The 25432-nt window shown below is 41.4% G+C and overlaps 1 protein-coding gene across 2 annotated transcripts in view; it reads left to right on the forward strand.

The window, feature by feature from the left end:
* PDE3A (phosphodiesterase 3A) overlaps nucleotides 1–25432 on the forward strand; it is a 1388780-nt gene that overhangs the window by 957429 nt on the left and 405919 nt on the right. For both annotated transcript variants that reach the window (XM_069628418.1, XM_069628419.1), the window contains one exon: nucleotides 18645–18905. In XM_069628418.1, coding sequence (XP_069484519.1) covers nucleotides 18645–18905 — 261 coding nt within the window. The remainder of the gene's footprint in view (nucleotides 1–18644; nucleotides 18906–25432) is intronic.

Raw genomic sequence — 25432 nt, forward strand, 5'->3', positions numbered from 1 at the left:
CCTCCATGAGGTGCATCATAGCCTGTTTACATAACCTGGGATCAGCTGTATTTGCAGGATGAAGATATTTTTCTCTCTGATCTTTCTAACCCACTTCAAGGCAGAGTCCTTTAAATTTCATGAGCTGGCTCTTATTTCCTCTTGAATTATGTTTTTAAGTGTACTTTTGTTCACCAATGTTGCCAGTAATGAATGGTAAATTTGGAGACTGGTATGGCTCCTTGCATCTTTAATGTGTTGTATTTCTTTTTCTGATTCATTCATATTGTATTATATTAAATTGTATCATGTTATTTATAAGCATGGGTGTCCAGGTTCAGAAATAATTTGATTCTCTAACATTTCTATGAGTTTGAAAAGGTCAAGCAGTTCTGTTTGGCATTTGATCCTGGCAAGGACTAATTTTAATTAGCCATATACAATTTGGGGAAGTTTCTTGTTAGAGTAAAATTTGGTAAAAATGTTTAAATAAATATGACCTAATGGGCTACAAGCAAGTTGCTGCGAGGAAATCATATATATTCTAGACTACAAGTCCTAGAATGCAAAGGGAAAACCAGGACTGGAGCACCTACTTAAGGCTCGTAACTACCCCATTTCCTCAAAGGCTAGTTTGCTTGAAGCCCATTTATCTGTAGGAGATTTACTGCAAATTGCAGATGGGAGAATTGGTTTTAGATATTTAAAAAGTTGTAGGATATGGGGGCTGGAGGGTCTGCAGTTCCCCCCTCCCGCATTGTATGCTGTAAAATGTAGTAAAACATTAATTTGGGCAAATGGGTTTCGAGCAACTTGCTGCAATGACATCACATAAATCCCAACTATCCAAGATCAAATAATTGGCTTTCAAAAAATGTACATGATGACTTAGGGCCCGATTCATGGAATTATTTTCATGGAAAATTGTGGATTTGCAAGCCGTTCTGCAGGCAAAACCCCATTCATTGATTCATGTAATCGACTGTGCAGCACTTTTTCATAACTTCAGTGGACTTCAGGCAGGCTCAGGAAGTCTCTGCGAGTGGTTGAGTACCTTGCGCGAGGCACCACGCAGAGCGTGAGTGAGGCCTGCACAGAGGGAGGAGTAGGAGCCGGAACACAGAAAATTAGGAAGAACAAGGCATTAAGAGGGACGGGTTGCAGCCACGCATAGCACACCCACAAATGTGCACAACAAAGCGTATTCGCGGATGTGACCGAGCAACCTCTCGTCTGCGACATGCCCATGCAAATCCTCCATCTCTCTGCCACCCGAAGACAGGTGTAAGAACACTTGCGCATAGGAATCTTAGCATTGAGGTGGGTTTGCATGGTGGATTTAGGTGTGCGTGTACACAGCCGGGGACATAGGGGTGCACTTATGAAGTGTAGTGTGGTGTAGGAACGGTTTGTGGGGTTCGCACGCAGATGTTATGAGTTTTAATTGAATTACTATACATCATATGCATGTTGTCGGGGTGCCGTTAAAAGTTTCGGGGGACCCCGCAAAGGGACCCGAGATGCAGGCCCGCTTGCAGAGGACCCCACACACTCTTTGAAGGGTGTGTATATTCGCACCCAGGGGGGCAAAGATAGATGTACTGGCTGTTTGTCCTTTGCGTGGGCCGTGTCTGGAGAGTTCCAGCGGCGACTTGCTTATATGGTTACATTGCACAGAAAATTCCATGAATATGCAGGATTCACATTTTTTATTCTGCCCACAGGCTCACACACTGATTTCTTGGCACACAGCCATTGTGGGGAAAAAAACGCACTTTTCCAATAATCGGGCCCTTAATGTTTGTAATTATTTTGACCAAATGCATAAAAAATTACCACAGAACTAAGATAATAGCAAAAACATGTGATAAGACTATCTCGAAAATAGGAACTTTCCTTTTGCAAAAGTAGTTGAAAGTTGATACGAGGGGTTCACATGCAGGTTTACCTGCCACTGCCTTGAGTTACGTGAAATGGTATTCAGATTATTGGGGCACGGTTTTGGGTTACGGGGGTTCTTACGCCGTGTCGCCGGGATGCTGCCTTGGTTGCAGGGGGACGACGTGCAGTATTGCCAGGGTGCTTAATGGTGTGGCAAACATAGGCGCAAAGTTTGGTATATGTCGCTGGTTTTGGTTTGCGCATTCTGGGTATTGCGGGCGCTACTCTATTTTCTTTGCGCCTAGGGTTACTTTGCAGTTACAATTCCATGAATACGGGGAATGGGCAAAATAAACCTTTGTGTGCAGGTACGGGCAAAATTGTTTTATGCGCAGAGTACTTTGTGGCAACTTTGCACTTTTTCTATGAATCCCTTGGACAGGGATGCAGCCCAAACCTGGCCAACTCTCTGAAAGTGGGAGACAAACAACTCCTGGGACAGCTATTTGTGTGCATATTGAACTAGTGTCTGTTTGAAAAAGGGGTCCATAGAAGGGAATGGAGATAGGTCGATATGGGCTCTTTCTAACAGGACCCGTTATAGCAATGGGCCTAGGTGTCTGTACAAGAAGAAGGCATGTGAGAATATAGAAGGCAATTCAAATTTTGGCTCATTCTCATAGCCAAAAAGAAAAAGATGGCTCTAGCTACAGGAATATGCAAGCACTGGAGCAACTGGAAGAACATCTTTCTAAGTAAGTGATACTGTAAGAAAAAGTTAGGCGTAACCATACTGAACTATGAAGTCAGGGAAGGCTTGGCATGATTGAAAATACAACATTGTTCACAAACAGGAAAAAGACATTACCAGCCGCCCATTGAACAGCCACCCATTGAACGTGGTCAATAATAACAAAGAAATAGGTGTTTGGCTTTACTTCATGCACTGAACTGAGAGTTGGTTGTATTTCACTCAAGTGAGAATAGCGCCTAACCCTTAATGGCATGGACCTAAAAATGTGAACCAATGCTAGTGGATGAGCTGGGACAGAGGACACACAAAGCAAACAGGATGCATCATAGAAATGAGCCATGGAGAACAAGAGGTAATATACTGAGAATGACTCCATGATGATGTCAGGACAGGAAGGAGGGGATCCAGTCCTAAACTTCGCCCTCGATGTGATCCTCCGAAAAGAGGTGTATGTGGTTCTGGAGAGCAGTGATGGCAAAAGCTGCTGATAATTAAGACAGGATCCACGCCATGACAGAGAAAGCATTAGTAATTATGTAGGTCACCCAGGCAGACAGCTACCCCTCTGCACGGTTTAAATGTATACTACCCGAGGTGGATACTATTACGTAACCCATTGAAAAATGTAGTGACTTTGGGGAGGAAGGACCGTTTGTCTTGGAAGCAAGACAATGCAGCGCAACACAGGTTCGAATCCCAATCCGTGCTTAGAAACCACTTGTTGCAATTAAGAACGTTATAAAAGAACAATTACATTATTATATTCTCAGTGGTTAGACGGACAAGGAAATTCCGAACATCACTATGACAAGTCAGTATAGCTTTTTGCAGCCAGTCTGAACCATTGTGGATACAAACCCTATATAGTGTAGTGTATTTTTGCTTTGGTGCTGAACCCCATATCCTCGAGCTTTGAGAAACGCAATGGGCCTCGCCTATCCTCTCTAATTCTTACACCCCTACAGCAAGCACAACCTCTTCCCAAACTCTCTAAATCCTCACCTACCCTTCTGTATCTCAAACGCCTCCTGCTTCTCTATCATCTGGCTCCCTACCTTTGGAATTCATAATCCTTCTTAAAAAAAAAAAAAAAAGAAAAGATGACATTTGGTTATCAATATTGGTCTTTGCCTCTGTTATATTTACTTTCATCGAGATGTGAAAATTGCACTAGAATAAATGATGGGTATCTTTTTGAGAGGTATTGTACTTTAATTGGTTGGTTAAATGTGTTAATGTACTTGCTTCATTTTGCGTTGTTTTATTTTCTATGCAGTTGGAATGCTTTTTCTTTTCTTTTCTTTTCAAATTGTATTTTATCGATTTTAGTGAATGTTAAAGTCTCTGCGTATTAACGTTCCCTTTTTCCTAAAATAAAGTTACCAATATGACCTTTAAAAAACACATCCTATCTGAAGAAGGCAGGGGCCACTTTGACGCCCCACACTGGTCTTCTCCGTATTTTTTGCAAAACAAAGGGAATATTACACCTGCCGGGACCCCACCGTACATGCTGCACATTGCTGTGTAGTAATGTGCGCTATAGCGCATTCTTCCCATTTTCCCATTTTAATGTCCATTCATATTCCACGTACTGTGACTATTAAGTACCCGGAAACAGAATTGCTCCACCGCTATTTTCTCTGTGACGTGTTTCTGCTCTAACCACTGTGTTCCCTAAAACAAATAAATTCGTGCAATTGAAAACAAATACGCGCATGCTGACATTTCCAGCCGTCGCCGTCTTCCCCGGCAGACATTATCATCTGCCAACAGAAAGATGCTATTCAAGCTAATGTTTTGTGTCACAACACGGCCTGCACTGTTGGCACATTTTCTCGATCCAATGCTGGTGGAGTAGTTTACAAAATGCTAAGTTGCTGCGCATCCAGAGGCGGGGATTCTGCTTTTTGTAAGATTCCGACAACATCTTAACAGCTCAAGGTACATTGGCTCTACTTTTGCCCAGTTTGAAGTAGCAGTTTGTAGAAGTCAGTGTCCAAAAACATCCACACCTCCATTTGTATAATGCGTCTAAGTGATGATTACACACAGGACTAAAGAACAGTTGCTGGACCCCAAGTGCTAAAATGAGAATTCCTGGTAAAGTGGGCAGAAGGCACATTTCTGTATGCTTCATTTTCTCAGACGTCTGGTGGAGCTGTTTTTTCCCTCCAAATTAGCCACTCTTTTTATTTATTATTATTTTGTTTTATTTAACTAAGTGGGGTTTCTAGAAATTTTGTGAAACATAATAGTTGGCAAGAGCCTACAATTGAGGTATCGATTTTTTTTTCGCTCAGAATTGTAGCTGGAACCTATAGTCCTAGAATGTGTGCTCTTTGGAATACAATTTGCACACCAGTGCTTCATCCGCAAAAAAAGTAGCAGCAAAATGCAACTACTGCTTTTATGCTCCCTTGTAATTCCAACATTATCCAACAAAAAATATCCTTAACCACATCCTAAATTGTAAGTTGCTAAAAATCCAAAAAATGTGTTATACTAATTCAATTTCTTTAAAAAGGAAAATACAAATATGTGTCAATAAAAAAGGACAATTGTGCACAGTCTAAAACAATCTTTTCACCAAATTCAAAATCCGATAGTAATTATTTCCCACTTTTGAATAGTCCCAGGCTTGGGTCATAAAATAGTGTATTCCTTTGTGTGCAATGCCCACATGGACATGGACAAAACATCTGCATTGTGTGCTTGGGCTTTCAACAAGAGTAATCTGTCGGCTTTTGCGTCCATGACAGTTCCAACAGAATCTGCATATGGCCTTAGGGCATGCTCTGCTCACAACCACAAACCCCAACTGAACAAAGAGCATGGCCATGCCCAGCTCACAATAAATACCCCGCCAGTTACCACCTTTGACCGTGTGTACGTTGTGCCCCTGGTACAGTCAACATACCAACAGTGAACATATTCTCTGCAGCTCAGTGAACATATTCTCTGTGCCCACTGGGCATAGCTTGCTGTTATGCAAAGGGTACAGAAAATACATCCACCCTCCTCCTAACAGCCATGCTATGTGTGCAATGTGCTTACAGCCCCAGTGCCTGTGGCTGAGTGAACCTACCCAGAATGCCCCTACGTGGGGGCTAGGGTCGTGGCAAGTGGAAACTGAGCGTGTAGATCAAATACATCACACTGTGCCATGCAACAGGCACAGCAAATGCACCTACAGGCTCTACAATGCCAGCAACGGGCATTAAAAAGAATATCAATGCCAGGTCTGCAGGCGTGGGTCACTATATAGCGATATGGGTTCACAGATCTGGATTACTTCAGCAGAGTAATGAGGATAGAGATCAGTGTCAGCAGATCCTATATTATGACTTTTTATTTCCTTAACTTATGTAACATTTCTAACTGATTCCATTGCCCTCCATTGGATCAGAAACATACCCTAGAACCACAAATGTAATTCATCCTCCCCTCACGCCGAATCCATCCTCCCCTCACGCTGAATCCACAGAACTTCAATGAATCGCTGAGTTCATTGCAAAATCCATTTTTATTTGTTAAAGAAAGAGCCATATGCCACACCTGTAAGGCACAGCCTAACTCTGCAACAGGCTCCACAGAGGGCAGCTGAAGGACCCTTTACCAGTTTCTTTCAGTGGAGGGCTCCATGGAACAAGATGGCTGCTGTATCAAGTCACAACGGATCTATTTCCGTAGCCGTTCAAGTCAGGCACTATGTGTGTCCACAGTTTAGCAGCAAACCTGAAATATCTGTAGATCAGCCTGGCCCGTTTTGACCCTCTTTGTGTTTTTTTTTCAACACAAATGCTGGACGGATTTACACTGCTCATTTGTTTTCATGTAGGTGAAAGTTAAAATACACAAAAGGCGTTTCAATGGAAAAAACAACTCTTTGTATCTCCTTTAACTTTCTCCCCTCCCTCCCAGATGGAGTTACTCAATCCTTATGTAAACAAGTAAAAAGTAAAACGTTGGAAATATATTCTTTTTTGAAAGTTGTGTTCAGTTTTGTTAAAAGATACTAACATTAATTATTAACGTCTCAAAAAGGTTTCTACCTATGAGGACTCCAACTGAACCATACCTACACAGTCGGTATAGCTGATATATAATATGTATGGGCAGCAATAGTAAGCTGTCATTATGTTAGAATGTCACATAAGAAGAACACTTTTTCTTCAGCTTATAACTTTGAGGACACCTGCACAAAACGTTCCCGAAAAATATAGACAAGACCCTGAATCATCTTGGAAAGTTTGAAGCATTGCTGTCAAGCAGTGGTTGTGTGTAGAGCTAGGAGAAATTGTGAAATTCTGTTCCGCTAGTTACGGAAGTAAAATCTGTCCAATTTCGATCCATTTCGTCCAAAACTGTCATTCACCACTCCCGCATATGAAAAAGAGAGACTCATAATTTCTCAAGCCTTTGTGTTAACTCAGCGTACAACGGAGCAAACTGCACAAAGTTTCTCGTGCCACTACATGAACCTAACATGGATCAAAAAGAGTGGCATGGAGTTTCTCGTGTCGCTGCACGAATCGAAAAAAAAACGTTCTACATTTTCTTGTGCCCCTGTGTGAACCTAGCATAGTTCAAGACAAAAGTGCAAAGTTGCCTTTGTTATATTTACTTTCATCGAGAAGTGAAATTTGCACTACTATAAATGATGGGTAATTTTTTGAGAGGTATTGTAATTTTATTGGTTGATTAATTGTGTGTTAGTCTACTTGCTTCATTTTCCGTTGTTTTGTTTTCTATGTAGTTGGAACGTTTTTTTCCTATTAAAATTGTATTCTATGAATGTTAGCAAATGTTAAAAGCTCTACGTAATAACGTTCCCTTCTTCCTAAAATAAAATACCAATATTACCTTAAAAATACACATCCTATCTGCAAAAGGCTGGGGCCACTTTGACGCCCCACACTAGTCTTGTCTGTATTTTCTGCAAAACAAAGTGAATAATACACCTGCCGGGACCCCACCGTACATGCTGCACATTTCTGTGTAGTAATGTTTTCACTATTGCGCATTCTTCCCATTTTCCCATTGTATCTTATGAGTGTCCATTCATATTTCACCGTGCTGTCACTATTAAGCACCCGGAAACCAAATTACTCCACTGCTATTTTCTCTGTGGCGTGTTTCTACTCTAACCACCAGGGTCGGTGAATGATTCTAACCGGGCGTCACACACCAGACCAGGACCTTTGCCCTCAGCCTTAGATGTAGCATGTAATTCTTTAATTTCAACTAATTTGAATTGAGCAGATACGTGACCCGTCTCAGACCCCCTTTAACAAATACCCCGGGTCACAATGGACCATGAACCAGGTCGGAGGGTGGTAACACAATACTTATTTATTAGAATTTCAAAGAAAATCACAACATTTTTATATTTGGCAGCAATCAACAATGGGGTGATAATTACAATGAAAACCACAAAAATACACTTCGGTAACCTTCTACATATACAAAGTACAAATGAATAGGAGCACTTTTTGAATCAGGATAGATAGCATCAGAGTTACGATTTCGACCTTGCAATGTTCCCTCAACCCACAATTAATCTAGTTCTGAGCGGATAGAAATAAGCAGCAGGTAGTCAGGGATATATGGCAGCAAACAGAATCTAACCTTCCCTCACAAAATAAGAACCCTTTGCAATGGCCTAAAATGACACTTGGATTTTAACAAATAATTATTTATATGTGTAATTAAATAATGATGTATATATGTTTTATCACATTCTCAGGGATGTCATATCAATAGCAACTATAAGTTAAGGTATCACAAAGGCATACAGTTTACAAAGCAGGTTGAAATTGAAAACACAGTGCAGTCAAATTACACATGGAAAAGTTTAATTTGTTCTAGTTTGCAGGTTTAAATGTCAAAAACGTTTTTTCTGAAAAACGGGTGAAATACTCTGAATTGGAATGTGGTTTTTGGGCTGGGGGATATAGGCACATCACAAGGACAATGTAGAAGTGAAAGGATGGCTGTAGCTTAAGAATTGAATGAGATTTTCAAAGTGGAATGAGGTTCGATTTTAGGAAAATCAAGCAGTTAAAAACGAAAATCGGTTTGGAAGGAAAGGAAAGCTTTTACTTACACATGATTTAATGGCTAGGAACGCCACCCGTGAATATAAAAGTTACGCCGCAGTTGTATCCCTTCATGCAGTGTATCCATTTTCTTTAGGGAAAATTAATTAATTTAATCAAATTATTGCCAAGGAGTTACAAGATGGGGTGAATGAAAGAATGGCACTAACACTAGAGCTGGGCAAAGGTCTGGTCACGGCAGAGCGACACCTCAGCTGGATGGAGCGGGTAAGCAGGGCAATCAGGCGGCACTGGAGAATCCCAAAGTGGGCTCAGCCATCTTTCCCCTTTCTCCTTGAAGTTAGTGGGATTTTGTTATGGGTTTTAGTGCTGAAGGGTGGTTCTGCCTGGATAGGAAGGCCTGGCCCAACTAATCCTTTTCTGGCAGTGGGGTCTTGCAGAGTGAAGGTGGAATATCTGGATACGCAGGTGCTGGAAAATTCAGAAGAGAGTGTCCAGAGTCCTGTCAGTCTCCCTTATTTATAAGGCATGGTGACATCATATGATTATATGGAGAGGCAGATTTAAGCTAGGCACGCCTCTAACAACTGGATTGGACAGGGGTGATTGTTGCTGCCTTCCTGTCAGCCTGTTGGACTTTTAGAGACATGACATCAGCTTTATGATGTGGTTTTACTATGTCCAAAACCTCCCACAGTTAATTTTGCCCCAACCCAGTGTTGACATAAATGGCACTTTTTTACAGTTATGGCAACTAAACAAATTACATAGGCAGATTACATATTTTACGCAGAGCATGGCAGTCCAATTCTCACGTTTGTAGGACTTTATTTCGCCGTCTAATAATTTTTCACAATTATTCTGTGAGAAATATTCAACCTAAAACTGTACAACTTTAGACATGTGTATAGATTATCATAAGGCATCTTTCCATTCATTTTTAACATCCCATCATATGTCCTTTCACCATGATTCACATTCTTCTGGTGTTTGTATCCCATACATGCTATGGACAGCCATGGAAATCACATTTAAACTGTACAACTTTTACATTTCTGAGCTGTCCGGTTATAGAATTAACAGTCTTAAAAGTGTATTCATCAAATAATATTTGAGCCAAATGGGGCGGGCCTTTGTTCTTCAAATCGGCCCATTTCTTTTTCTCAGGAACCACCAACTGTCAATTCAGTCCAGGGTGGCCATGGGGGTTTCCCAGTTTGATTGAATGTTTATTGTCATTTCCCCACTTCACAGGTAGGTGTCACAGAGTCTATTGTCTCAGCCTGGAGCACGACCAAAGTCTGATGAGCCAGTGATATGCAGCCCTCTGGACCATTCAAAGTTTTCCAAAGGTAGCATTTAATATGCATATGTCCTAGAATCTATTGTGGCTCCTTCTTTGCAGGGGTTAGGTCACTCCTGTAGTCAGCCAAATGTCCCTTGAACCATGGCAGAAAAACCTGTTTGGGCAGATTTCCCCAGTGTAGCCAATGCCATTATTTCTTGACTTTATTTTATTTTGTTTTGCATCAGAAGCAAGCCTGTTGAATAAAACAACTAATATGTGTTTCCCAGCACAAACACCTTTACATTGCTAGGCCAGGACAGGGCCTTATCCAACATACACTTTTAGAACAGGTATTTTTCTTATTTGCAAAAGTACATTTAAACACGTAATGAAGTTTGCTGGCATGTTCCTTTCAAAAGGTTCCATCTGAATTTCCCACATTGTTCTGCAGCCCCAGTCAGTTTCTCTTTTGCAGCAATCTGTTTAAGACACAGATCCACTGAAATTGACATAGGCACAGAGAGCTTCGGTCACTTTTGCAGCATTGATTTTTGACATTTTGTAACTCAAAAGTCAAGCGCTTGACAATGCGGGTTAAAGTAAGCTTATTTTGATTTCTCAGATTTGGCCTGACATGGCCTGTCATTCAGGGATAAGGCTCGATTCTGCTGGAGCACAATCTGGATATTGGTGGGCATGGCAGGGTCTCACTGAATAAAGTAGTGTGATGATGAACAGATGAAAATAGCATCAGGGCAGCATCCCTTTTCATGTTAAATATTCCCTTTTCAATGGGAAGCAAGCAGCAGAGCAGCGCTGATTTTTAATTCACTTCTTTTGGTGCACACAAGAACACACACTGGCACCTTTCTCAGTGTACTCCCTGTTCCAACTCACCCAATAGGTGTTTGGCAAGATGGAGTAGCCATCCTTTAGTAGCTGCAAAACACAGTTTTGATGCAATGGTGCTCCAAAGAGCCAGTGCTCTCATTTTGCTGTTGACTGCTGAAGTGCAGCTTGATCATGGATGGGAATTCTGCTGAGTAGGTCAATGAACCCCACAGGTCAGACTGGGCCATAAAATTGTCTCAGTCACCAATGAAAAAGAGGCCCAGAGTTGCAAATGGCTATTTATTCTTTTAATGACACGGTTTGAATAGTAACTAAGGTTTTTTATGCAAGTTGTGCATTTTAAAGAATATATATTCAGCAACACTGGTCAAAACTACTAGCTGCAGAGTTGATTAACTCATCAAACTGGACCAAACCAGTATTTTGTGTTTTTGGTTCGACCGTGGGCCTATTGCCCTATAGGCCAGTCCGAGCCTGCTAACCACTGTGTTCCCTTAAAACAAATAAATGAGTGCAATTGAAAACAAATATGCGCATGCTGACATTTCCAGCCGTCGCCGTCTTCCCCGGCAGACATTATCATCTGCCAACAGAAAGATGCTATTCAAGCTAATGTTTTGTATCACAACACGGCCTGTAATGTTTGCACATTTTGTCGATCCAATGCTGGTGGTGTAGTTTACAAAATGCTAAATTGCTGTGCATCCTGAGGCTGGGATTCTGCTCTTTTAAGATTCTGACAGCGTCTTAACAGCTCAAGATACTTTGGCTCTACTTTTGCCAAGTTTGAAGTTGCAGTTTATAGAAAAAAACATCCACAACTCCATTTGTATAATGCGTGTAAGTGATGATTACACACAGGACTAAAGAACAGTTGCTGGACCCCCAAGTGCTAAAATGAGATTTCCTGCGAAAGTGGGCAGAAGGCACATTTCTGTATGCTTCATTTTCTCAGACGTCTGGTGGAGCTGGGTTTTTTTCCCCTCCAAATTAGCCACCCCTTTTCCTTTTTTTTTTTAACTAAGTGGGGTTTCTAGACATTGTGTGTAACATAATAGTTGGCAAGAGCCTACAATTGAGGTATCGATTTTATTTCTCTCACAATTGTAGCTGGAACCTATAGTCCTAAAATGTAGCTCTTTGGAGTACAATTTGCAGACAACTCCTCTATAATAGTGGAAAACACTACCAACTCCCACTGGACCTTAAAAAGCACACTCTTTCCAAGGTTGCTTCATCTCGTGAGACTTCCTGTTAAAATTCTGAGTCACCTTCACACTACAGCGCTTCATCCGCAAAAAAGTAGCAGAACATGCAACTACTGTTTTTATGCTCCCTTGTAATTCTTACATTAGCCAACAAAAACATCCTTAAGCACGTCCTAAGTTGATAAAAAATCAATAAATGTGTTATACTAATTCAATTTCTTTAAAAAGGAAAATACAAATATGTGTTAATCAAAAAGGACAATTGTGCACAGTCTAAAACAATGTTTTCACCAAATTCCAAATCCGATAGTAATTATTTCCCACTTTTAAATAGTCCCAGGCTTGAGTCATAAAATGGTGTATTTCCTTTTGTGCAATGCCCACATGGACATGAACAAAACATTGCATTTTTGCTTGGGCTTTCACAAAAGTGAATCTGTCTGCTTTTGCATCCATGCAGTCCAACAAAATCTGCATATGGCCTCCGGGCATGCTCTGCTCACAACAACAAACCTGCACTGCACAAAGAACATGGCCATGCCCAGCTCACAATAAATACCCCACTAGTTACCACCTGTGACCGTTTGTACATTCTGCCCCGGGTACAGTCAACATACCCACAGTGACTGGGCTGTAGCCCATTGAACATGTCCTCTGTGCCCACTGGGCATAGCTTGCTGTTATGCAAATGGGACAAAAAATACATCCACCCTCCTCCTAACAGCCATGCTATGTGTGCAATGTGCTTACAGCCCCAGTGCCTGTGGCTGAGTGAACCTACCCAGAATGCCCCTACGAGGGGGCTAGGGTCGTGGCAAGTGGAAACTGAGTGTGTAGATCAAATACATCACATTGTGCAATGCAACAGGCACAGCAAATACACCTACAGGCTCTACAATGCCAGCAACGGGCATTAAAAACAATATCAATGCCAGGTCTGCAGGCGTGGGTCACTATATAGCGATATGGGTTCACAGATCTGGATTACTTCAGCAGAGTAATGAGGATAGCGATCAGTGTCAGCAGATCCTATATTGTGACTTTTTATTTCCTTACCCCGGACCTTATGTAACATTTCTAACTGATTCCATTGCCCGCCATTGGATCAGAAACATACGCTAGAACCACAAATGAAATGTATCCTCCCCTCACGCCGAATCCACAGAGCTTCAATGAATCGCTGACTTCATGGCAAAATCCAATTTTTTTGTTAAAGGAAGAGCCATATGCCACACCACTAAGGCACAGCCTAACTCAGCGACAGGTTGACGTATGCCACAGAGGGCAGCTAGAGGACCCTTTACCAGTTTCTTTCAGTGCAGGGGTCCATGGACAAGATGGCTGCTGTATCAAGTCACAACGGATCTATTTCCTTAGCCGTTCAAGCCAGGCACTATGTGTGTCCGCAGTTTCGCAGCAAACCTGAAATATCTGTATATCAGCCGCCACCTTTTGACCCTCTGTGTTTTTTTTCCACAAAAATGCTGGACGGAGTTTCACTGTTCATTTTTTTTCATGTAGGTGGGTGTCAAAATACACAAAAGGCGTTTCAATGGGAAAAACAACTCTTTCTATTTCCTTTAACTTTCTCCCCTCCCTCCCAGATGGAGTTACCCAATTCTTATACAAACAAGTAAAAAGTAAAACGTTGCAAGTATATTCTTTTTGGAAAGTTGTGTTCAGTTTTGTTAAAAGATACTAAAATTATGAATGTCTCAAAAAGGTTTCTACCTATGAGGACTTTAACTGAACCATACCTACACAGTCGGTATAGCTGATATATAATATGTATGGGCAGCAGTAGTTATGTTAGAATGTCACATAGGACGAAGAGTTCTTCGTCAGCTTATAAATTTGAGGACACCTGCACAAAACATTACCCATAAAATAAAGATTGAACCCTGAATCATCTTGGAAAGTTTGATACATTGCTGTCAAGCCGGGATGTGGGTAGGGCTAGGAGAAATTGTGAAATTCTGTTCCGCCTGCTGCAGAAGCAAAATCTGTCCTATTTCAAAAAGAGTGGCGCAAAGTTTCTGAAGCCTTTGTGTGAACCCAGCGTAAATCAAAACAAACTGTGCATGAAGTTTCTCTTGTCGCTGCAAGAACCTCGCACAAATCGAACGAAAACTGTGCGCATTTTCTTGTGCCCCTGTATGAGCCTAGTGCAGTTCGAAACAAAAGTGCAAAATTTCTTGTGCAGCAACATCAAACTAGTGCGAATTGAAAAGGAGCCCACACAAATTTTATCATGTTGCTGCATTAATCTGAGATTGAAAAAGACCTGCACAAAGTTTCTCGTGCCTCTGCGCAAAACGAGCATGGATCGAAAGATTGCCTGCCCAAAGTTTCTCGTGTCGATGCGTGAAACCAGCACTGATTAAAAAAAAAGGCACGCACAAAGTTTCTCATGTCGCTGAGCGAACATATCATGAAATTTAAAAACTGCATGAAGCTTATGGCACCGCGCAAAACTAGCACAGTTTGATAAACCCACACAAAGTTTCTCATGTTGCTGTACGAAACTACCACAGATCGAAAAAAAAGACGTGTGCAAAGTTTCTCGTCATCCTACATGAAACCAACATGGGAACGAAACACCATGATCTGCGCGAAACTGCAAAAAATACAGGGAAAAAAGTTGGTGGCAGTGGAACCATAATGCTAATTTCTCAGAATGGGCGGAAGTGGGATCCAGTGCGAATCTGCACTTTTCGCTTTGCATGCAGAAATTTCATTCATCCCTAGTTGTAGGTGAGGTCATAACACATGTGTTTTCTGTGTCATTCCTCACGTATATATTTTTCGTCTAAACAGCCAAAACCGCTGGATCTATTAATGTTCCTGAAGTCCTTGCATCTGACTTGATTTGTGTGCTTTTTGTGTTTTTGCGCGAATCCATTCAGTGGCTTATTCTAAAATAACCCAAAAATGCTCTAAACGGATTTTTGATTTGCATGGATCCATTCCACTATTTTCTGCTTCACCTCTAAATCGATACATGATATTTTATTTATGTATTTATTTATTTATTTGTGTGTGATCTCTGTTGTGCATTGTTAACCCAGTTCAGGAGTAAGCTATTGCATATTTGTGGCTAGAGATCACTAGAAATACTATGGACCTCATCGTGAGTGGTGCGATTAAAAAGAAGTAGAAAAGTGCCAGTAATTTAGCTACTGCAGTTTCCCACCATATTGCTGCACCGCCATACTGTGGATTTCAAAAAGCTTATGGTAAATCGTCCACTATACTGAACAAAACTGACAGGTTTTCCCCCTAAAATTACTAGGAAGCCCTTTGTACTCTGAAAATGGGGATTCACACTTCCATGCTGCCACTCACAGACCAATGGTAAGTCCACGGACCGAGTGGTGGTAACGGTAAATCGATGGATTTCCCACAAACTTGTAATGATGCCCTATATCTTTCGAGGTTTTGATTTGAGTGCTCCCATTCACACCCCAAGGTGTGTCCCCTTTAAATCTGCACATGTGATAGGAACACAGGCATTTGAATGCATCACTAACAATGATTTTACAAGAATGGATGGTGTTCTGCAGTGGCCCTGTGTTCTTTGTAATTGGGTCTCCAGAGGATTCCGCAGTGTTGACTGCTGCTATTTAAGGGATGTGGGTCCCAGAGATTACCCTAGGGAGGGGGGCTCTCTCACCACCTCCCTATTTGAGTGGGGCACAAATGAGAGCACCTAAAAGTACCATTCCTTCTACAGTTGCCACCGGTTTCTTTAGACTGCCAGAAAGAGTGGATAGTCTGGCTTTTTTTGGACTACCTTTTACGTATATAGGCACACGAATCAGAAAATCAATACATGAGTAAACAAATACATATGTTTTTATACAGAATCATACAAAAATGTCGACCTGGGAATTGCGGCAGCCGAAAATGACTTATTTTTTTTAACCCCCCTTACACCACATATATATATATATATATATATATATATATATATATATATATATATATATATATATATATATATATATATATATATGGGGGGGTTTAGAGTATAATATTAATATAGAGGGGCCTGGGGGGGTGTATGTGGTGTAAAGGGTTAAAAAAAAGTCTGCATTTTCACCGTCGCAATAATCACATAGATCCTTTTATACTTTTTCTGGAACAGTTTTCATTTCAGGCGTACAGAATTTGTCTAGTTTTGTTCAATGCACAATATCGCGAGGGATGTTCACAAAAAATCTCATTGTATGAGTAAGTTACACCTGTCAAGCCTTACTCAAAAATCACGATTTTAAGCCTTATACTTCTTTACTAAAGCTGCCAGTGACTGCTTTGCCTTCAGTGTGAGTGTGAGTGAACCGGACACAGTTGGAGTAGGGTCGCACTTCCATGAGTGGTGTACTGTGCACCTGTACTCCTCTACTAAGGACCTGAGGCGTAAAGAATAGTGGGAAACGGGTTAGGCTGTGGATAGTACTTCCAAGAAGAATGAAGAGTTCATGACTCCGAATTTGCACACGTTTTCACAAATGCTATGCTCGGTCAGCAAATTGCTCAACATATAGTAAACACTTTAACTCTAACCTGTCTTTAATAATGGTAAACCCCATACGATATGATATGATATGATATGATATGGCATTTATAACGCGCCTATACACAAGTGTTCTAGCAGATATCTAATTTTCCAAGCTTTATACACATTTAAAAAAGAATGCTTTTTTGAGTGAACACAGGAGGTGATCATGAGAGTGAGGACCGGAAACTGTTATAAATACCCAAAGGCACAAACAGCGTTTCTTTCCAAAGCTGGGAGGCAGGGTCGGCGAGTAGGCCAGTGCCAGCACCTGCAATGTGAAGCTGATCCTGGGGGAGAGGATGGCAGAACTGTGTTCAATAGGGTAGTAGTGCATTGCAATGTAGAGGGTATGGGAGGGGCAAGGGGGAAAAGCAAAAGGGTGCACAGGGTGTGTGGGGAGTAGTTTAAGGACAGTGTTTGAGCAGAGGTTGCATTGACAACAGTAGTTAGTGAGTGAATCAGCCAAGTTAGGGGGAGCCCTTGGATGAACTTGAAAAAAAAAGTAGTACGGATTTGAAAAGTGATTGATTTCTCTTATAGATCCATCCAGCAGAGACGTGGGACAAGAATGCCTGGGAGATTTTAGTGTGTGTGTGTAGCCGAGTTGTGTATTTTGTCAAATGGGGAGAAGGAGTTGAGGGTGAGGACAAAGACGAGGCTAAATTACTACTCAGGGTAGCAGAGTACCACAGAATAATGCTTTTGCAGGTGGAGAGGACATATTTCCCTGATGTTAATCAAACTAAGCCTAGCAGTAGTAGAGGTAGCAGTAATAAAGTGTTAGAGATTGAGGTCGATGTCAAATAGCACATCAAGATTTTGCACTTTGGGGGATTGTCATAGCACGTTGAGGAGCAAAGAGATCGGAAAGATATGGCGATGTGGGTATTAGAGGAAGGAAGGTAGGTGACTTTAGTCTTTGAGGAGTACAGCATGAGGCAATGAAATTGCATACAGTGAAGGATAACTGTGCGGCAGTCTAAGTGAAGGCATTAGAAGTGAGGGAAGGGAAGGAGAAGAATATTTGGTTTTACCCGTAACAAAATGATAGGATAACCCAAAAGAAGAGATGAGCAAGGGAGGAAGTCTAAAGTTATTATTATTATTATTATTATTATTATTATTATTATTATTATTATTATTATTATTATTATTATTATTATATTAATTGAGTGTGGACATAGCTTCGAGAAGCAACAGAGTTATTTACAGAAGTATACAACAATACAGATACATAACAGAGCGCTTTACAGAGGTATACAAAAGTACAGGTGCATAACGGAGCAGAGGTGGTGGGCTGCATGGGCTTCGTGGTGGCTCTGGGGTAAAGCGTGGAGACACATCAGCCATGTTGTGCTCTTCCTCCTACCCTCCGTCCTCATCATTGGGTGGTAGATGGGCCTTGCCATGATGTACCAGTGGCTGCTCTGCACATGATGGAGATGAGGGCATGTTCGAAACCTGATGACTGTCCACCATTGCTGGGACAGCTTCTGGCTGTGATATTGCAATGGTGGCTCCTGTGAGAGCTGTGTCACCTGCCTGGCTGGTGGAGGGGCCACCATGCATCACTGTAGGGATGGTGTCTTCTTCAATGGTAGATGGTATTCCCACTGTGGTCTCGGGTGGTGCTGGAGGATATCTTGGTGGTGGTTGCCATATATATATATTAAACACATATGTTCAACAGATTCTCCATATATATTGTGCCATTGTACTTCTATATTGTATAATTGAGACACAGTGCTCATAATTGTGTGCTCATCCTTGCAAGAATCAGGGATTAGCTTCCAGCTGTGTTCGGCATGCCGAACAAGGAAAGCAATTCCACCTAAGGATAATGCAAGGGATCTTAGACTTGGCAAAAAAAAGGTTTACAACATGGCAGTTCAGAGTCAGAAACTAATTCCTCCATGTCTTGATATTGTTTATGGAACTAAGTGAAATGATTATCCCATGTGGTACAATAAGTCTGCATTCAGAGTTACAAAGTCTCCTTTTTCCAGTGTCTCCATCAAATAATATTGTTCCATATTGTGTTTGATTCCTTTTTTCCCAGTCTTCAGGTACAAGTATTACTGTGGACATTGCTGTTATGGGAGAAGCGCATGGGCTCATTACAGACCTTCTGGCGGATCCTTCATTGCCACCAAACATATGCACCTCATTGAGAGCAGTCAGCAACCTCCTCAGCACCCAGTTAACCTTCCAGCCTATTTATAAGCCAAGACTTAATACCCTGGTCTCTTTCAATGAAAATTACACCTGTTCTGATTCCGAAGATTGTGCAGAGAAAGGAGAAAAGTTGGCCATCCCCAAAGTAGGTTGTAAATTAGACTATTTATCTAATGCAAATATATATGTCATAAAGGTTCCTGAATTTTTAACACTGTTGTTTTTGTTCTGAAATACATATTGCATTTGCTACATTGTGTTGCACACAGGTTGGCAGTGGATTAAATTCCCTAGTGCATATGGTTCTCCTCATATATTTATCCACTGTAAGGTTCACAGTTGATTAGGTACATTTTATGTTGTCATTTTATGTAAAAAAAACACACACATGTTGAACCAGTATACTTAAGTATCAATCTAAACTTACCTTCAACTTATTTGCATCGCTCTTCTACTATTTACTGTGTTGCAAAGTCAAATTATCCAACTAGAGAAACACATCTAAGACACTGACACACCATAGCATTTTCAAAAATGTTGTTTCCTATACTCAAATATAATTTTAATGTGATACATTTAAAATCCCTGTCTCTGAAGTTGTTGAGCTAGTAAGTTGTGTAACATAATGCATTAATGCCTCCAGTGTCTGTTCTGAGCAATTTGTATTCCATTGACTCATTTTATTGTCTTCTTGTTTATTATTGAGTGACCAATATTTTAATTGTATTGCAGATAGCTTTTTTTCCTTATATTTACCATTGTTCACATGTTCAAATTAGCACAATCACATGATTCTATTTACAGTAATGCCTTTTGACCGTATATTAAATGAATATTCCCATGCTCCAAAAATAATGAGAAAATATTCTGGAATTGTAAAAGGGAGAAGGGCAAGACTTAATAATCTTGCTTTGGTGGTTCAATGCAAATTGCACAAACAACATATTACCCTAAAACTTTTTTTTTCTTTTTCTGGACTCCACTATTAAAAGCATAAGGGACTCACAAAGTGTTTTTATACTTCAAGGGCATATTGATACTTTCCCTGCTTTTCGGAAAATATCTACACATCAATAACATTGAATACATGCATGTTATGCATTTTGTATGCATCTTAAAACATTGGGAAATCATTTCTTAGTCTTCTAAATTGTATATATTGCCACACTTGCAGTCCCAACCCTCCCCATTCCATTGACATCTACCCTAAACCCATGGGAGGTGCCACCTGTCAAGTCGTACCTGTTATACAGGCAAGTTGTATTACTGGGTGTAATGGAATTCTTCATTTCATTCCCATATTAAATTAGCATTATAATCCGATGAGGTACAGTTTTTGGCACCAAAGTTAGATGGTGTCCTTCTAACAATAGTTGACTTAAGTGCAGGGTTTTGCTGGGTAGTTGTCTAGAAATTGGAAATAGCCAAGACCCAGGTCCTGGGACAGACCATTCTGGGCACAGAAGGAATATCCAAGGCAAGGTAACTTACATGTGGGTAGAGTTCTAACAATATCCAGAGTTCAATGGGTACATGAATCGTAACAAAAAATATCCCAGATTCAGTAAACTACTGGACTTATCATTGACAGTCTTGGCCAATAAGGAAGGTGCCCTTTTCCACAGTATGATCCCGTACATTTTGGTGAGCTGGCTTCTATGTATTTATTTATTGTTCTCATTCATCAATGCACATACACGAAAACTAGGTTCACCTCTCCACTCAAACCACACTGCCGTGCACTACGTTTTGTCATACCAATAATATCACAATGGATACTTTCCTGAAGGTTATGCACTGAATGCCATCCAGAAGATGGTACCCAGCATATAGTGATCTACCATACTATGGAAGCTCATACACACTTCTGAAGTGGGCACGGACTTAGAAAAAAAGGAATCAGCCCATGAGCTGGGCTTGAACCTTTCTACCAGTGCTCTACTTGTTTAAATATAAAATGTTTGACCTAAAATGACCTACAATTAAGACACACTGTTTGATTGATATAAAATAGTGGGTGCATTACATCATAGGGGAGCACTAAAAGGGAGCACTCATCGTAGCTAGGCTTGAACCTCTCCACCAGTGGTTGACTGTTGTAGGGCTGGACCGCATGTAATTTGTGTTCTTATATGTAATGTGCTGTTTCAGTGTTGGGTAGCCCTCCTGTGATGCCTATTGTGCATGCTTTAGTAATGCTGCTTGGAGTGTGCCTAATATGGAATCATGTTGAGTCATATGTTAATCTCCTGGCACTGTATGAGGCAATGTGTCTGATTTGCACCTTTCAGATGGCTGATCCCTGTATACTCTGGGTGCAAAGGCTAAGTGGCTATAATATTGAGGTACCCAGGCTTGATTTTTGTGCTCAAACCTGTGCTCAATCAAACTATTAGACTCAAGACTTTATGGCTTCTTGTGCTCCCAATGCTCCCATCCCACCTTGAGGACCACTCATTTTTCTTTGTACGTTGCGCTTGCTGTTTTCTCCAATGTTCTTTTATTAAAATGATTCTACCAGAGATGAAGACCAAGGTAAAGGAGTCCCCAGTATGCCATACAAAAAAGAAAAAAGACACATTTCCCACATGTATTTGCTGTCCATTACCATGCAGAGAAAGGGCAAAGTGCACTAACAAAAATTGATAATTAAGCATTAATCACCACCCTAGTACTTCCAAGTGCAGAATATTAATCTAAGGCATATGGTGCCTCGGCCGGGGTAACCAGACCATACACTGCTGGGACGAATAGCGTGAGCAAGGTTGAAGTACGATGGAGGGAACATGGATAAGGAGTTTGCAGGCACAGTGATGGAGTTAGGCAGGGCTAAATGGTTGTATTAGTATGGATGTTGTACATATAAACTATCTTCTAGAGGAGGAAACACAGTCGGGTATCTGTTGAGCTCATATATAAACCGGAATTAGAAGGCACCTTTGGAGTAATTTAATGTAGAGATTGAGTAGTTTTGCTTCAGTGAGGGGCTCAAGAGAGTGCATGGGAAATCCTGATAGACTTATAAGCTTTAGATATCTGCCATGTCTGCCTGACAGAAATTGTCAAATATGCAAACAATAATTTGGGGGATGCCAAGCCACCCAAGAAAGTGGTCTGAACCAAAAGTAAACATATTAAGTAAAATTAGTAAATAAACATCAATTTGCTCCAGAAACAGATTCTAGAGAAGAGAAATAGTATTCTGGAAAACTCTTTAAAAGCAATAAATGGATTTGTGTTAAATCCTGTGATAACACACATGATTGTTCTGCAACACTGACTCCCAAGCCTAGGCTCTTTGCTAGAAGCAGTATACATGTAGATTTGGGCAACAGATAATATGGTAAATCCTTCAAAAACATTTCAAAATCCATTCAGGATTACATTAAAAGCTGTGAAAACCAACACCGACCGACCCCCTGGACTAAAAATGTTTTTTGGTTTAATGGATTTCCTTTAGGGGTTTCCCTTGACAGTTAGGGTTACCATGCACTTTTGTTTTGTGCATATATAGTGTAGCAACATAGCTGACAGAGGTTTAAATATTCTCCTTCCACCACCCCTCATACTTCCCACCACACATATATACACACACCACAAATGCAACTTGTGCGTTCAAGACCGCAGAAGAGGCTAAGTTTTTTGTCGTCAAGGTGCTAGTTCCTTAAGCAGAACAATGGAGAAGTTAATTTTCACTGTACGACGGGTCAACACCAACGACCACTCACTCTTACACCTTTAGCTGATTCAGGTAAAGCTTTATTGTAAGCTTTACAGAAATGGGTTAGGCTTGGGTGGAATCACCGAACATTCAGGGAAAAGGGAGATTTTGGAAATTGGGGCTAGGGCCATCCATATCTGTCTCATTACGAGCTCAGGCATCCATAATCATGATTAGTGCCATGTTTCAGTAGGCTCTACTATCTCCTTTCTTGGGCAAATGATGTGGTGGCTTTCCCTAATATGCCGGCTCGCTGACTCCCTCTTTGACTTCCTAGCCCTGCTTAGTGTTCTACAGTTAGGGAACTGTGCCTTGCACTCACCCAATTGGAATGCTCCAAGTCAATCTCGCACAGGCTTACCTTGCCCGTCTACTCTCCAACCTGTGCATTTTTGTATCTGACTGCCATACTTCTCTACCCTTTTCCTCCCTTCCCATCTTCAGTCCCTCCAGTCTCTGGCTCACTTCCCTACCTCCACCCTTAGATTTTAGCTTCTCTTCTCCTCTCACTACACTTTCTTTTACTAATGTGTCATCCTCTTTCCTTCTACTTCTATTGCTTCACTTGCAAATACCCTTTGTTCTCTTCTCTATGTGAAAAACCAGAGTGTCTTTCACTGCCTAGAGCTCGGGATTCCTTACTCAGGTGGTCAGGGCAAGGCCATCTCCTTTGTATCCAGTCCTTGGCGGTGGACAAGTGCAGGAGGATCACCTGGGTGAGGGGTCCTTCGAGGATTGGGGTAGGAATGCCTGATGGTGAGACATGGTATCCCCCCTTTCAAATACCCCTATCCTATCCTATTTCTTAGGAGATTCCAACTTCCCAGATGCCCCGCCCTTTTTTTACAGAAACACTGAGCCGAGGAAGAGGAGGTATGAGGCTAAAAGGAGTACTACCCAGGCAATACATTGGACATGTCCCACTAAAAAGATCAGGCATTATCTCTCCCTACATGGTTAAAATGTGAAACGCTGAGACACACTCTGAGCAAGGCGATGCACGAGAAGGAGGAGTTCTCCCGGGGCGACAGAGAACCAGGCAGAGCAGAGTGACAGGCCAAGGGACGGAACCGAGGTAGGGAGAAACCTTGAACACCCGAGCAAGAGATTGTTACCTCCGAAGGGCTTTAAAGTTTGCACAAGGAAGCCTAGCCAGGTAGAAGAGACAAACCCCTTTCATGTTTCAAGGTTACCAGCCATGCTCATGAGTGAAATGCAGAGTTGGGGAGGTGCAGCAGCAGTTCTGGTATTAACCTTGATTTCAGGATCAAATCCGCGAAAGACTAAAATTAATTAACACAGCCGGTGAGTTGATGAAAGCAATGCAAGTCCGTTCTGTGTTAAATGAAAGTTGATGGCAACAGTATCCGACGAATGACGGTTGCGCGTGTGCCGATAAGATGTGAGAGAAAGCAAAGTATTGTAAAAAAACTGAAAATGAAAGATACAAAGTAACAGAGTGGTCCAACGAACAAAGATTACCCAATCAAAAGTCTGTGTGAAATCTCTGATGCCGTAGAAGCGGTGGGAAGAGAAAGAAACTGAGATACAAGATTTGAACTGTTAAGTTTGATCGCAGCGGAGGGAAACCTGGATATGAGAGATGTCTTTGAACTGTTAGGTTTGATCCTGGCTGAGGGAAACCTAGATGTGAAAGATATCTGTGCCCGAAACTACAGAGGCCTTGGTGTAAGAGAGAAAAATTGGCGTTTAAGGAAAGAAGGTCAAAGTGGTCATGCCGAGGTAAGAGCAAAAGCCTTGCAGTTTCGAAAGTCTTTGTCAGGGGAAGGAAAGCAAAAGGAGCCCAATGGAGGGAAGCCTTTGAAGGTGTGATTGAAGCTTGGGGAAGGGACCCCCAAATTGTGATTGAAAAGTTTGAGCCCGGCAGAGTGAAACCTGTACTGAATTGTGGTAACCAGAATAAAGGAAACTTGTATTGAACTGTATTACAAGTTAAAAGGTGACCTGGGATGTAGTGAGAGAAAGCCGAGAGGTCCAGCAGATAAACTTGTGACTTTTCGTCGATAGCCAAGTGGGCCCTGGTCCACGAAACAAACTGCATCCTTGTATCCAAAGCCATAGTGTGTCACAAGGTCCAAGTGTGCCACCTTACCCTGTGCTACAAAATGTGGGGAAGGGACTTTACCCAGCCATACTGACATTTCTTTTGAACACTGATTTTCCTTTTTGCATTACGCATTCACTTTACACATTTATTGTATTAGAAAAGGGCAGGCATTAGGTTTATTGTCTTGGGAGGATAGATCAGGGGAAACATGCTCACCTTGGAAAAAAGACGACACAAAGCAACACAGGTTCGATCCCCGGGTCCGCACTTAGAAACCTCTGCGTATTAAGTGCATTCTAAATAACCTATTATATCATATCATATATCATATAGGCCATTGTATTTTGACTAAGCACTGACTAGGACTGTATTGTTTTTTGTTTGATGGTCGAGAATACCCCCATTTATAGGGCAAGATAGGAGTAGTCCAACCCCTTTGAAACCATCAATAAAGGTTTTGAAACTTGCAGCTATTGTGTCAGTGTCTATCTGTGATACCAAGCCTCCCTCACATCTACTGCCTCTTCCCTCCTCCACTACCACTACCCCTCATAGGTTACTACTTCTAACACTCCTCTTCTTACTACTGCTTTTCTCTTACCACTACTACTGCTCCCCTGCTTACCAATACTATAGCTCATGCATTATCGCAGCTCTCCAAATACTACTGCTACTCTTCTCTTCTACCACTACCTCTCTCTCATTACTACCTTCTGCTAACACTACATATCTCCTCTTGCAACTGCTTTCTTTCTCTACTAATACCTCCTCTCCACTTCTATTACCACCTCACCACTACTGCTCCACCTCTCACTATGACTCACTACGATTTTCTTTCTCCGCTAACCATACTTCTCTTTGCACTACCTCCCATTACACCAAT

This window comes from Ambystoma mexicanum, chromosome 12, assembly GCF_040938575.1.
Source record: "Ambystoma mexicanum isolate Mex_15411 chromosome 12, UKY_AmexF1_1, whole genome shotgun sequence".
NCBI lineage: Eukaryota > Metazoa > Chordata > Amphibia > Caudata > Ambystomatidae > Ambystoma > Ambystoma mexicanum.